The sequence below is a fragment of the Oncorhynchus tshawytscha genome, linkage group LG02 (genome assembly GCF_018296145.1).
Source record: "Oncorhynchus tshawytscha isolate Ot180627B linkage group LG02, Otsh_v2.0, whole genome shotgun sequence".
NCBI classification, from domain to species: Eukaryota; Metazoa; Chordata; class Actinopteri; order Salmoniformes; family Salmonidae; genus Oncorhynchus; species Oncorhynchus tshawytscha.
Genome location: NC_056430.1, coordinates 24487115 through 24502016, shown reverse-complemented (window position 1 = coordinate 24502016; position 14902 = coordinate 24487115). Strand labels below are relative to the sequence as shown.

Genomic DNA, 14902 nt, shown 5'->3' with positions numbered 1-14902 from the left:
TTGAGATCCGGGCTTTTCGCTGGCCATGGTAGAACACTGACATTCCTGTCTTGCAGGAAAACACGCACAGAACGAGCAGTATGGCTGGTGGCATTGTCATGCTGGGGGGTCATGTCAGGATGAGCCTGCAGGAAGGGTACCACATGAGGGAGGAAGATGTCTTACCTGTAAACGCACTGCATTGAGATTGCCTGCAATGACAACAAGCTCAGTCCGATGATGCTGTGACACACCACCCCAGACCCTGACGGACCCTCCACCTCCAAATCGATCCCGATCCAGAGTACAGGCTTTGGTGTTTCCTTCGACGATAAACGCGAATCTGACCATCACACATGGTGAGACAAAACCGCGACTCGTCAGTGAAGAGTACCTTTTGCCTGTCTGGTCCAGCAACGGTGGGTTTGTGCCCATAGGCGACGTTGTTGCCGGTGATGTCTTGTGAGGACCTGCCTTACAACAGGCCTACAAGTCCTCAGTCCAGCCTCTCTCAGCCTATTGCGGACAGTCTGAGCACTGATGGAGAGATTGTGCGTTCCTGGTGTAACTCAGGCAGTTGTTGTTGCCATCCTGTACCTGTCCCGCAGGTGTGATGTTCGGATCTACCGATCCTGTGCAGGTGTTGTTACACATGGTCTGCCACTACGAGGACGAACAGCTGTCCGTCCTGTCTCCCTGTAGCTCTGTCTTAGGCGTCTCACAGTACGGACATTACAATTTATTGCCCTGGCCACATCTGCAGTTCTCATGCCTCCTTGCAGCATGCCTAAGGCACATTCACACAGATGAGCAGGGACCCTGGGCATCTTTCTTTTTGTGTTTTTCAGAGTCATTAGAAAGGCCTCTTTAGTGTCCTAAGTTTTCATAACTGTGACCTTAATTGCCTACCGTCTGTAAGCTGTTAGTGTCTTAACGACCGTTCCACAGGTGCATGTTCATTAATTGTTCATGGTTCATTGAACAAGAATGGAAAACTGTGTTTAATCCCTTGACAATGAAGATCTGTGAAGTTATTTGGATTTTTTCGAAATGTCTTTGAACGACAGGGTCCTGAAAAAGGGACGTTTATTTATTATTTTTGTTTTGTTTATTAAGCAAACCAGACAGCACAATTTTATTGTTTTTTATTTACTCACGGATAGCCAGGGGCCCACTCCAACACAAACATCATTTACAAAGCATTTGTATTTAGTGAGTCTGCCAGATTAGAGGCAGTAGGGATGACCAGGGATGTTCTCTTGATAAGTGGGTGAATTGGACCATTTTCCTGTCCTGCTAAGCATTCAAAATGTCACGAGTGCTTTTGGGTGTCAGGAAAAATGCAAGGCGTAAAAAGTAAATAATTTTCTTTAGTTATGTAGTGAAGTAAAAGATGTCAAAAATATAAATAGTAAAGTAAAGTAACCCCAAAAAACTACTTAGGTACTACTTTAAAGTATTTTCCCTTCAGTACTTTTCACTACTGGCCACTTTGGTAGGCCTGCATTATGATTAAATAGCCATAGTAGCCTACTTGGCCACTGTTAAAATTGGAACATAAGGTGGTTACAGCCACAGTGTTCACAGAATTTTCACAATGTTCAAGTTTACGCTCAGCGGACTTGAAATTTGCTCAGTGCCAAAAAGAATTAGAGCGAACATTGGTACAGGCTGCAATTTGTTGTGCGTCCCCCACGCATCTGCAGCGTCATCACATCGACTGATCCCAAGGCCTGAGCGCCCATTTTGATGCAGGAAATATCGTCCCCTCTCCAGAAGCAGGCAATCCGAGTGATTCCTATGATGAAGATTCAGGACAATACATTATGGGGTATTGTGTGTAGATTGCTGATTATTTGTATTTATTTAGTACATTTTAAGGTTAAGGCTGTAACATAACAAAATGTGGAAAAAGTCAAGGGGTCTGAATACTTACTGAAGGCACTGTACCTCTTTCCCTCCTTCAGCGAGCAGTTGTTACAGTCATACGTTTTCAGATCAGTGTGTATGAAGGAGAGGATACAAGGAAAGAACTATTGAGATGCATCTTTGTAGTGCATATCTGAAGTATTACAACACACTTTCTTCAAACCATGGAGGCAAAAACAAAGTAATAATCCAACAAGTTATAGGCCCATCGCTCCTCAGGGAACATAGGCCATGGACCACTGCTGTCCATCCCACTCTGTTCTGGGCATTTCTCTCTGATTTCTTCCATCCTATGTCTGTTTTGTTGATGCCCGTTTCAACCTTTCATCAACATGTGTTCCGTGGGCGGCCTCTTTTTCCATTTCCCTTGTGGATTCCAGGTAAGAGATGGTCTTGTGATGTTGGAGGGGGGCTTTTGGAGAGTATGTCTGATCCGTGACACATGTTCTCCTCCTGACATCCTCGAAGATACGTTTTTCAATTAGAAGAGGCAGCCAGGGTGAAGTAAAAGGGGATGTTTGGGATGTAGCTAGTTCTCCTTCTGTTTACAAAATATTGTACTCATCAAATCAAATCAAATCAAATTTATTTATATAGCCCTTCGTACATCAGCTGATATCTCAAAGTGCTGTACAGAAACCCAGCCTAAAACCCCAAACAGCAAGCAATGCAGGTGTAGAAGCACGGTGGCTAGGAAAAACTCCCTAGAAAGGCCAAAACCTAGGAAGCAACCTAGAGAGGAACCAGGCTATGTGGGGTGGCCAGTCCTCTTCAGGCTGTGCCGGGTGGAGATTATAACAGAACATGGCCAAGATGTTCAAATGTTCATAAATGATCAGCATGTTCGAATAATAAGAAGGCAGAACAGTTGAAACTGGAGCAGCAGCACGGCCAGGTGGACTGGGGACAGCAAGGAGCCATCATGTCAGGTAATCCTGGGGCATGGTCCTAGGGCCATGCTCATCTGTTACTCTAAACTAAGAAAACCTCCTTGTTCATTATACATTGTGAAAAACTTTCTTCAAGATCAATATCTTTGTAGGAGGAGAGCTTGACACACTTTCTTTCCCCAGGCTCCATGACTTTTGCCCTCAGCCCTCGGCCCTCACCTCCAATTCCAGACCTGCAGGCCCACAGCAGCTAATGGTCATTCTCTTCTGTACTTTCATGGGAGGTAGATTGCAATGTGATGGCAGAGGAAATGTGTTACATAATTCATCATTGGATCTGGATACATATACTGTACCTGGTTTGAGACAGATAGTGAGATGATAGATGATGTTCAAGGCTGAGTTTGGAGCAGAGCTTCTATGTGCAGTGGTGTAGACTACTAGGAGTGATATAACTTCCTCCAAGCTGCCAAGTCCAGTTTTTTAACACTAATCTGTCTCATGAGGTTTAACTTCTATATACCTTTTAATAGGTATTAAAAAGCATCTCACTGGAGAACTACAGAAAGAGAGATGTTCCTTCAAAGGGATGTTTGATCTTTTGCATGCTTTCTGTCTTTAATTTTGTAGTCATTACATCATGAAATATACCAGATACAAATTAATACATGAAATCAACGTTTTTTTGGGCAGTGCATATCTGAAGTAGTACAATATACTTTCTTCAAACTATGGAGGCAGAAACAAAGTAATAATCCAACAAGTGTCCATCACACTGTTCCGGGCAGTTCTCTCTGATTTCTTCCATCCTATGTCTGATTTGTTGATGCCTGATTCAAGTTTCCATCAACATGTGTTCCGTTTACGCCCTTTTTTCAGTTTCCCTCGTTGGTTCTAGGAAAGAGATGGTCTTGTGATGTTGGAGGGGGGCTTTTGCTTTCTTTATGTCTTTAATTTAGTTGTCATTACGTCATGAAATATACCCGATACCAATCAATACACGGAACCACAGTTTTTCCCCTATAGCTGTAGGATTCTCTTCTACCATTGCCACAGAGGGTTTGTATTTTTACAATGGCAATGATAACCTATGCGATATTAAACTGCAGACCTGCATTTGTCACAGCCTGTGATTTCTCCCTGTAGTCCCAGATAGAGTTGGTAACACCCCATTAGTCCTGGCCTCAGATGAAGGACAATTTTTTGGTTTCCTGAAACTTTCTTGTTTTTTTTTAAAGCAGATTCAGCCACCCTTTTATATCTGAAATCCAGTGGAGGCTGGTGGGGGGAGCTATAGGAGGACGGACTCATTGGAATGGCTGGAGTATCATTGGAACGGAATCAAATACATCAAACATATGGAAACCACGTTTGACTCCATTCCTTTAATTCCATTCCAGCCATTACAAAGAGTCCGTCCTCCTATAGCTCATCCCACCAGCCTCCTCTGCTGCAGTCCCCTGGGCCGTAGGGTTCGGGAGCACAAAATGCTATTGCATTACTACTATAAGGACAGGATGTGTGCTAAATCACATTAAATGTTATTGTTTCTCATTCTACCAATAACTCCCTTAGGTTTTATTATTATTATGATGATGATGATGATGAATATTAAGGTACTCCAGTAGGGGAGAGTGTGGTAAGTTGAGCAAAAGGGGGAAGTTGTTTCTAAGAAACCATACACAAAATTTATAATTTGACCAAATATTTAGCAAGAAGTCATCATTTAATGGAGTCTGTGAAGGAAGAAAACCACATGGAAAAAGTGGTAAGCAAGTTAGGTCTCAAAAAAGTATTTTCACCAAGTCAAATTAATTGATTGTTTTAGAGGTTTCATGATGCTTGTGTATAAAACAAAGTAGATAAGAGTGTTCTATTTAGCAGTTGGAGTTTCTATAAGCTTCAATATGAGGTCCTGAACCTAGCATGAAAGTGCATCATTGTAGCTGTGTGGGCTAATATAGTCAAAATCTTTGCCTTGGGGTAAACTGAGCCAATGGTATGGGGTATGTTGCGCCCATGGCAAGTTAAGAAAATTGAAGTGTTTTCTTCCAAGGCGTAATGCTAGGCATTATCGCTAGGATATGAGGTAACAACAGGGCCTGGCCTAAGTTACAAGTGTAAAAACAAACGTACAAAGTGTTTGCTAGGGGTTAAGCCTGTGTTAAAATATGCTTAATATGATTAAGACAAAAACTATTGTGATTGTGTTGAATTGTGTCTGCTCCCGCTTGAGCGCCAGGCTCCCCAGCATTACGCACTCCTGCCATCATCATTACACAGACCTGCCTTCCCCCATCACACGCATCAGCGATTATTGGACTCACCTGGTCTCAAACACATCTGTCATTACCTTCCCTATATCTGTCTGGTTCCCTGCTCTGTTCCCTGCTTCTGCATTGATTGTTATTTGTCTTTGTATACCCGTGTGCTGACGCTGCTCCTGTCTTGTTTCATGTCTGTTCCTGATTAAATGTTTTACTCCCCGTACCTGCTTCTCATCTCCGGTGTCGGTCCCTACAATTTCATTCATTACAGAAATGTGTAGGCAGTGTAACTTACCCTGTCCTGCGGCTTAATTTGCCCCATACCTGGGGTAAGTTGTGCCAAGAGACCTCTTTTATTGGACAAGCTATGTTTTCAAAACTGTATTGTTTACATTAATTCTGATTATTTCCAGGGATACACAACATCCTGAAATACACTATATAACCAAAAGTATGTGGACACCTCTTCAAATTAGTGGATTTGCAATCTCCATAGACAAACATTGGCAGTAGAATGGCCCCTACTGAAGAGCTCAGTGACTTTTAACGTGACACCGTCATAGGATGCCACCTTTCCAACAATTTAGTTTGTCAAATTTCTGCCCTGCTAGAGCTGCCCCGGTCAACTGTATGTGCTGTTATTGTGAAGTGGAAACGTTGAGGAGCAACAACAGCTCAGCCGCGAAGTAGTAGGACAGACAAGCTCACAGAACGGGACCGCCGAGTGCTGAAGTGCTGTAGCGAGTAAAAATCGTCTGTCCTCTGTTGCAACACTCACTACTGAGTTCCAAACTGCCTCTGGAAGCAACGTCAGCACAAGAACTGTTTGTCGGGAGCTTCATGAAATGGGTTTTCATGGCCGAGCAGCCACATAAAAGCCTAAGATCTCCATGCGCAATGCCAAGCGTCGGCTGGAGTGGTGTAAAGCTCACCCTCATTGGACTCTGGAGCAGAGGAAACGCGTTCTCTGGAGTGATGAATCACGCTTCACCATCTGGCAGTCCGACGGATGAATGTGAGTTTGGAGGATGCCAGGAGAACGCTATCTGCCCCAATGCATAGTGCCAACTGTAAAGTTTGGTGGAGGTGGAATAATGGTCTAGGGCTGTTTTTCATGGTTAGGACTAGGCCCCATAGTTCCAGTGAAGGGAATTGCAGCATACAATTATATTTTAGATGATTTTGTGCATCCAACTTTGTTGCAACAGTTTGGGGAAGGCCCTTTCCTGTTTCAGCATGACAATGCCCCCATGCACAAAGTGAGGTCTATATACAAATGGTTTGTCGGTGGGGACGAAATTGACTGGCCTGCACAGAGCCCTGCCCTCAACTCCATCTCCACCTTTGGGATTAATTGGAACACAGACTGCGAGCCAGGCCTAATCATCCAACATCAGTGCCCAACCTCACAAATGCACTTGTGGCTGAATGGAAGCAGGTTGCCGCAGCAATGTTCCAACATCTAGTGGAAAGCCTTCCCAGAAGAGTGGAGGCTGTTAGAGCAGAAAGGGGGGACCAACTCCATATTAATGCCCGTGATTTTGGAATGAGAAGTTCATCGAGCAGGTCTCCACATAATTTTGGCCATGTAGTGGATGGAGACATCTTTGTTAGAAAGAATACTCTGTTTCCCTGTAAAAAATGGCTTCTTACCCCACTCCCTACTAACTCTCATATCTCCCTCAATGATTCAATCTTAGACATCACAGTTTTGTAACACCTCTGTACGTAAGCGTAGTACAGCCGTTGGCAAGAGGTCTGGATCTTTATGGCGTAGGTTGTGTGATTGCCCTGTTACTGCAGGGTTGCTGGGTCAAGCCCCACTCTAGCTGGACTTCCTCAACTGCTACAGAATTATAATTCTTGCCTAATGAAACTCTCCCTGTTGGCTCTGTGATTACGGATATTGTTTTCTCTAATGGCAGTATTTCCCCAGACTCATTTAGGTCTGGTTTGAGTGGTGTTTCTGTGCACTTACAGTACCAGTCATAAGTTTGGACACACCTACTCATTCCAGGGTTTTTCTTTATTTGTACTATTTTCAACATTGTAGATTATTAGTGAAGACATCAACACTATGAAATAACACATGGAATCATTTAGTAACCAAAAAAGTGTTAAACAAATCAAAATATGTAAAGAAAAACCTTGAATGAGTAGGGTGTGTCCAAACTTTTGACTGGTACTGTACATCAATGTCATTGGAAGAGAACGTTAGCTGGTGGTGCTCAGAATGTTGTAGTTTTGTTGTGATGTTGTGAGGTTGTTTATGGCATGTTCTGGGGTTTCCTGTGGTATGGTTTTGTGTACATTATAGTGAGGTGTGTGTGTGTGTGTGTGTGTGTGTGTGTGTGTGTGTGTGTGTGTGTGTGTGTGTGTGTGTGTGTGTGTGTGTGTGTGTGTGTGTGTGTGTGTGTGTGTGTGTGTGTGTGTGTGTGTGTGTGTGTGTGTGTGTGTGTGTGTGTGTGTGGAGTCCTATCTTCAGCTGGGGTAAGAAGAGAACACACTGAATAAAGAAACTGATAGGTGACATCATATCCATCTCTCTCTCTTTATCCCGTGTCTCTCGCTTTTTTCATATCACTTTTCTCTCTCACAATATTCGTTGTTTTACTTTATGAAAAAGGGAGGGAGGGAGAAAGAGAGAGAGGTAGACAACACACAACCCTGTTCAGTCTCTGGGGAGCATCTTCTTCGGTTTCACGGGATGAGAGTGAGAGCTACTAGAAAACATTTTGTGTAACAAAGTTGGATTGTAATTTTCAAATGTGTATGGTTATATTTGCACCGGTAAGTTACATTTTCATACACTCTACATACTGCAGTTGATTAGGTGTGGTCAGATATTCAGTTACAAAATGTTTAATGAAATTCAACAAATGTATTTCGGCATTGAGGTCCTAATGATAAGAGAATACCATGCCTCTCCCTTAAGAAATAATTGCAAAATTGTTGAGATTTAGATAAGTTGAGAACGTGTTCTCAACTAGCCTACCTGGTTAAATAAAGGTGAAATAAAAAAAAATAAATAAAAAAGTTGACAGAGTGATTAGGCTGTGTAATGATCAACTAAAGTTGGTGCAATGTAAATGGAGATGTGTAATTCTTAGTGCGACACTTGTGTTCAATCCAGCATCAGTTTCACATTGGTCTGTAAGATATTGAAGCGATCCTCGCTATATGAGCCACATTACAATTCCCACCAGGTGGGTTAACCCTATTGACGTGAAGTTTAGGGTGTTTGCCTTTCATGCCAGAGACCCAGGTTCACTTCCCTACCTGCCTTCACTTCCCTACCTGCTGTTTGTTACATTATCTTCCTGGTTTGACTTGCTGTCCCACTACATAGCTTTCTGAGGAGAAATGCCTGTGTTGTCCTTTGAAGTGACTAGATATGAGAGCTTACTAATAACCCTCTCTCAGTGCAAGCAGTGATGAGCCTTTCCATCATGTCTTGCTCTCTCTAGCCCAGGGTTTCCCAAACTCGGTCCTGGGCCCCCCAGGTGCACATTTTGTTTTTTGCCCTAGCACTACACAGCTGGGGAGGAAGGGTAGCCTAGTGGTTAGTAACCGGCGTTGGACTAGTAACCGGAAGGTTGCAAGTTCAAATCCCTGAGCTGACAAGGTACAAATCTGTCATTCTGCCCCTGAACAGGCAGTTAACTCACTGTTCCTAGGCCGTCATTGAAAATAAGAATTTGTTCTTAACTGACTTGCCTAGTTAAATAAAGGTAAAATAAATACAAATTCAAGCTTTGATTATTTCAATCAGCTGTGTAGTGCTAGGGCAAAAAAAACAAATGTGCACCTAGTGGGGGGAAACCCTGCTCGAGCCTACTTACAGCCTGTAAACCCTAATCGGTGCCTTTACTCATCCTTTCAATTATTTCTGACCAAGATAATATTTATTTTTTTAACCTTTATTTAACTATGCAACCTTGTACCTTGTCAGCTCAGGGAAATGAACTTGCAACCTTTCAGTTACTAGTCCAACGCTCTTAACCACTAGGCTACCCTGCCGCCCTTTACAGTGAGCCTCTCTCAATCCTTCCCTTCTCTCCTTTCCTCTGCTCTACTACTGGTGGGTTCATTTTAACAAGACGTTAGACATAGAGGATCATTCAGTCTGAGCAGACAAATTATATTATGAGCTTGCTAATGATAACTATTACTGCTCCCAGAGCTCTGGATGCAGGGCTGAAAATGAGACTATGGATGAGTAGTGCTTATACATGTGAATCTAAGTTTCCTAGTTCTCATGGTAGTTGAGTGTTTGCCTCAGTTGCAGCATGGGAATTATTTCTCAGGCTCTGTTTGGAGGATCCCCATAGAAACAAACCTGATATATATTTCAGCCAACAGACTGGACGTGTGTGTGTGTGTGTGTGTGTGTGTGTGTGTGTGTGTGTGTGTGTGTGTGTGTGTGTGTGTGTGTGTGTGTGTGTGTGTGTGTGTGTGTGTGTGTGTGTGTGTGTGTGTGTGTGTGTGTGTGTGTGTGTGTGTGTGTGTGTGTGTGTGTGTGTGTGTGTTTGCATGTGTTTTATGTGCATATGCATGTTATGTCATGTGTATGTGTGGCAGTGTATGCATGTCTCCATAGCACTAGTCGTTTTTCAGAGATGGATCTACAGTCTCTGCAGCCACCCCTGGGAGAGGAGAAGTTGTGGTCCTATTGTGGGCATGCCAAGTGGAGCGGAAGTCTAATGATGTCCAGGAATTTCTCTTGAGTCTGCGGGTGATGAGGTCATCATTGGGCGCAAGAGGACTACAGAGGATGTCTCTGTCACGCTGACTGCTCTCTCTCTCCAGTCTGTCAGTACAGTACTAATGACTGCCATCTGCTATATGGGTGTCTTGTGAAAGAAACCTAATGTATTTTGTTATTGCATGTTATGTGTCCAGACACCTGACGTGTCTGGAACTATAGCTGTAGCTACAGGTTGAAGGAGCAGATAGCTGATTTGAGCGATTGATATTGTCAGATGTTTTTTATGCCGCATGTTGTTACCCTATTATCCTTGCTGGAATGGTCCAGGTCCAAGTGTTAATAATTCTTCTGTGTCTGTTTGTTTCATAACGGAACATTGGCATCTGAGTCATCTACTGAAATCTAATTCCCACTCATGATGAGACTTTGCTTTTGTATTAGTTTTGCAAGCAGGCGGTGAGAGGCCTAACCTCTCAGTATGAGCCCATTCTGTTCTCAGTGCTTGGCTAATGTACTTCATCAGTCCTGTAACTTACAGAGGTCGTTCACGTTGAAAATGGTTTCTTTTCTCTCTCTCTCCCTATTTCTCTGCCTGTCTCGCTATCTCAACCTGTCTCACTCTTTGGTGGGTGGGTACTCCAGACATTGCTGTCAGTAGCCGTAGCAATGTCACTGACTCTTTGTCTAACTGCAGTGAGAATCCACCACAGAGAGAGTGGTGCTGGATATGAATTACCTGTATGTGTGGGAGGGGGCCTAATTGAAATTGAGCACTGCTTTGCCTGCTGGAAGACCAACAAAATCCTTGGGAGGGATTAGATCAGCACGCTTTGGTGTTCTTGTTTATCTTTGATTTAACAACTGATGGATGCATAAATAGGGAGGGAGGAAATTACAACAAGGCCCTTGTGTTCTTAGTGATCACAATACCCTCTCAGACTTTCAACAGATGAGTAATTAAGCCCATTGCATTCAAAATGCTGTTTTTCCTGTGTTCTGTATCATATTGTACAACAACTGATGAAACTAACATTGTAAAAGTGTGAACAAATTTGATCAGTGTTATTTCCTCATAGTTGCTGGTAGAAAGTACAATTTACACAGGACCTTCTAACCAGCAGGTTTTGCATGGTTGGAGTTTTGTCTTGCCTGGTGACATCACCGGCAGTATAAGTTCCATGCAGCCATTTTAATCTCCATATCAAATAATTTTCAGTTAAAGGCATACTTCGGGATTTTGGCAATGAGGCCCATTATCTACTTCCCCAGAATCAGATGAAGTCGTGGAGTTTCACGAGCCAATGCTAACTAGCGTTAGCAGCATGCAGATATTCATAGACTTCCAATCATTGTGCTAACACTAGTTAGGGGAAAACTGAAAACAGCTGTTATTGGCAGAGAGGTTTGGATCTCTGTCTTATTGGTCTAACTAATTTCCCGCCCGGTGATGTCACCATCCAGGCCAAAACTCCATCCCACCAAAACAGGCTGAAATTTCAGGTGGTCTTTTCAAACAGCTCTTACACAAAAAACATTACCATAATTTTCACAATTTCACAGTATTATTCCAACCTCAGTGTGGAAATATATATAACACACAGGAAAAATCTCATCTTTGACTGCACTACGCCTTTAATGGACCAATAAAGACAGTTCCAAGCCTCTGCCAAGCCTCTGCTAAACAGCTAATATTGTTTACTTTTGACTACTTTAATGGAAAACTATTACAGTAAGGTATATGTATATAATTGTTAACCAGAAATTATTTGATATTGAGATAATTAAAAAAAACAGATGCATTGGGCCTTTAAATAATCAGGCTAATTACTCCTGAACAGAGTTCCAATTCAATAATTTTGTTGTTTTTGTTTGTTTGTCTCTCAACAGCTTTTTGCCATTTTTGCATTTGCAACATGTGGAGGCTACAGTGGACAGCTGCGGGTTAGCGTTGACTGTCAGCTTGACAAGGCCAGCAGCAACCTCAGTATTGGCATCGATTTTGCCTATCCTTTTAGGTAAGACCCTTTCTAGACACTTTCTAGTAACATTTAAGACACATAATAGTAATGCAACTCGAGGACAAGCACATTTGGGTTAGAGGTATTTTTTCTCAATTTCCAGCGCAGCCCCATGAATGTTTAATGAACCCAAAGAGATTAGGAGCCATCTCCAACTCTGTTGCTCCTCATTCAAATTCCTTTGCTGTCTGTGTTTCTGTGTGTATGTGTGTGCGTGCACACATGTGCTTTTCAACACCAGCCTAGCGGGATAATATTTGAGACAATTTGAGATGTAATTTCTAACACCATATGCAAGATTTAGTCGAGCCAATTAAGATCCATCTGTGTGGCACTCTGAAAGCTATTATGCAGCCAAACAAAGGGGTAGTGATTAGCACCAGACAAGATGTCTAAAATGCTTTCAGTGGTCGCTTTGCTAATATTCACTCAAGACACACAAAATAAGATCATCAGCAGTCTGTTGATGTCTTTTAATAGACTTAATCTCTCCATTGTTTAAAGAGTGGCTACAGGTGTTTTAGACTCCTCTTTTCTCCACTCTGTGGCAGGTTGCACCAGGTGTCCTTTGAGGCTCCGCTGTGTGATGGGAGGAGGAGGGAGAGTCTCTTCCTCATTGGGGACTATTCTTCCTCAGCTGAGTTCTTCGTCACCATTGCTGTGTTCGCCTTCCTCTACTCCCTCATGGCCACCGTAGTCTACATCTTCTTCCAGAACAAGTACCGAGAGAACAACCGAGGCCCTCTCATTGTGAGCTGCTCACCTTTTTTGTGTTCAAACCTCCACTGATTATATTTCCTTTTGAATAAGATAGTATGCTATGTGTTTGTACTGCTTCCATGCTGCAATATATGTTGTATAATGTACCCAGTCCCTGCACCTTTCACATCTGCTTTTTGTGCAAACAGCAACTTGATCACTATTCAGTAATATGTCCCCCTGCCCTCTCAGGACTTCATAGTGACCGTGGTGTTCGCCTTCATGTGGCTGGTCAGTTCTTCGGCCTGGGCCCAGGCCTTGTCGGACGTCAAGGTCGCCACAGATCCAGATGAGGTGCAGGAGCTCATATCTGCCTGTAAGGTCATGACCAACAAGTGTGGCTCAGTGCAAGGACCCCGTTGGTCAGGCCTTAACACCTCTGTGGTACGACAGACTGTGAACCACACACTACCACACCACAACACACACACCACATGTATGGTTTGTTTTGTTGTGATATACTCTGTCTCTCCCCAGGTGTTTGGCTTCCTAAACTTCGTCCTGTGGGCAGGAAACATCTGGTTTGTTTTCAAGGAGACTGGCTGGCATAAGGGAGGACCTGCTCGGTACGCTGGAGCGCCACCCGAAAAACAGGCCGCGACCTTCAGCCAGCAGCAGCCCTACAACCAGGGCAGCTTCGACCAGTCAGGAGGCTACAGCGGCCAGGGAGACCGGGAGCAGGCATCAGAATACAGTCCTGTGGGTGAACCCACCTCCTACTCCAATCAGATGTAGCCTTGCAGTCTGATTGGGACATCAGTGTTCTATAAGGGCAAATTCAATCAGGGGTTAAGGAAGGAAAGGGTTGAAGGGAGGGAGGGGGCATGAGGGGCTAGCTCAGTTTGATCCTCTAATGCATCATGTTGTTGGTGTCCTGTTTGTGCAAAAACATAAAAAAATGTGTCCAAATGACCTACATGCAGTTCTTAGGTAAAAATATTCTGGTGCCAGAAAAGGTAAGTTGTCGATTGATACAGTTCCACACGTTGTATTTTGAAGTATTGTACAAAATCTAGATTTTAGTTACGTTTTTAGATGTTGTTTTCGTGAATGTTGTATTGCCTGTGGCTTGAGTCTGTTTACAGTTTATCTTTTTCTGTGCTAGGTGCAATGCCACAGACCTTTTTAACGAGACGTCTTTTTCAAACTGGTTTGTACTGTCGTGGAAGAGAAATGTGGTCTACAATTGTATAATTCTTGAAGTTTCCTATATAGTCTTGACAAAGTGCATGAAGTGGTGCTATGTGTTTCTATGCATGTTTGTGCACATTCTAATTGCGAAACTGGGAGGATTTAATCTCAGCGTTACAGCAAGGTAACAGTAGCAGTTTATTCCTCATTATTAGAATTTTATTTAATCGCTTGTATTTATTTATATTTTTTTCAAGACATCCTTTATAGTATACACTATATTTTAATAAATGTGTTTTTATTTTATATATTTAGAATGATTATTTAAATTGTATAAAGTTTTATTTCACTGCACTAAGGAAGAATTGTTCGCTGTCTGCCATGTTACACAAGATGCCCTTGATCATAAAGGGGTTTTATGTATTGATTTGTGGGGAGTTTTTGATGTTGTTGTTAACAATTGTAAATGGGAAAAGTGTTTGTACCCGCTCTGTTTACAAATGGTTGCTCTTGATTCAAATGAAAGAATCATTTCATACACATCCTGGAGCTAGCTAGCTAGGCCCCAGTGAAAAAGGGCCAGAATAACTAAGTTGCAATTAAAACAGTGAGCTCAGCCAAGCTTGTCTGTATAACCATTCCTGAACACCCTCCATTTTATCTGTCATGTTTTCTTTGTCTTGAATTCTATAAACAAAGTCTTTCAGGTTTGTACAACTTTTGGAAAGTTTGTGCAATGAATAAAAATAAGTCTAAGGAGATGGTGTCTGATATTGATGATGATAATGAATTAACCATGTGTCTTCAGTGTCAAAGCATGTGGTAAAAAGAAACTCCATTTATGTACTTGCTCTTCTGTCCGTGTAACATTATAATTTGAACAATTTGAAAACCATTTACCAGTATTTGTAATCTGTTTATGATTACTGAGGGTGGAGGATATTTTACAAGCATTTTGAATAATGCTAATAAAGATGTTAGACAAATCCATTCATGGTATGTTCTCTTTCTCTCTCTCAGACAGTTGCACAAAGAGTGTCTTAGGGGACATGGGTAGACAGGCCAGTATCCCTAATGGGCCAGGCTAACTCCAGCACAGAGGTACCTGAGGTACCTGATTCACCCCTTACCCTGCCCTGACCCAATGCCCCAGGTAGAGCACCACCTTTAAACACACCTCAGCTTGGTTACCATAGGGATGGGAGGATGGGCAATGAACGT

At 42.7% G+C, this 14902-nt stretch overlaps 1 protein-coding gene across 1 annotated transcript in view; it reads left to right on the top strand.

Moving 5' to 3' along the window:
* The window catches only part of LOC112262407 (synaptoporin-like), a 39180-nt gene extending 24516 nt beyond the window's left edge, over nt 1–14664 (top strand). The window contains exons 3-6 of the mRNA XM_024438067.2: nt 11661–11788; nt 12343–12541; nt 12743–12934; nt 13028–14664. Coding sequence (XP_024293835.1) covers nt 11661–11788; nt 12343–12541; nt 12743–12934; nt 13028–13285 — 777 coding nt within the window. The 3' untranslated portion in view covers nt 13286–14664. The remainder of the gene's footprint in view (nt 1–11660; nt 11789–12342; nt 12542–12742; nt 12935–13027) is intronic.
* The last annotated feature ends 238 nt before the right edge of the window (nt 14665–14902 follow it).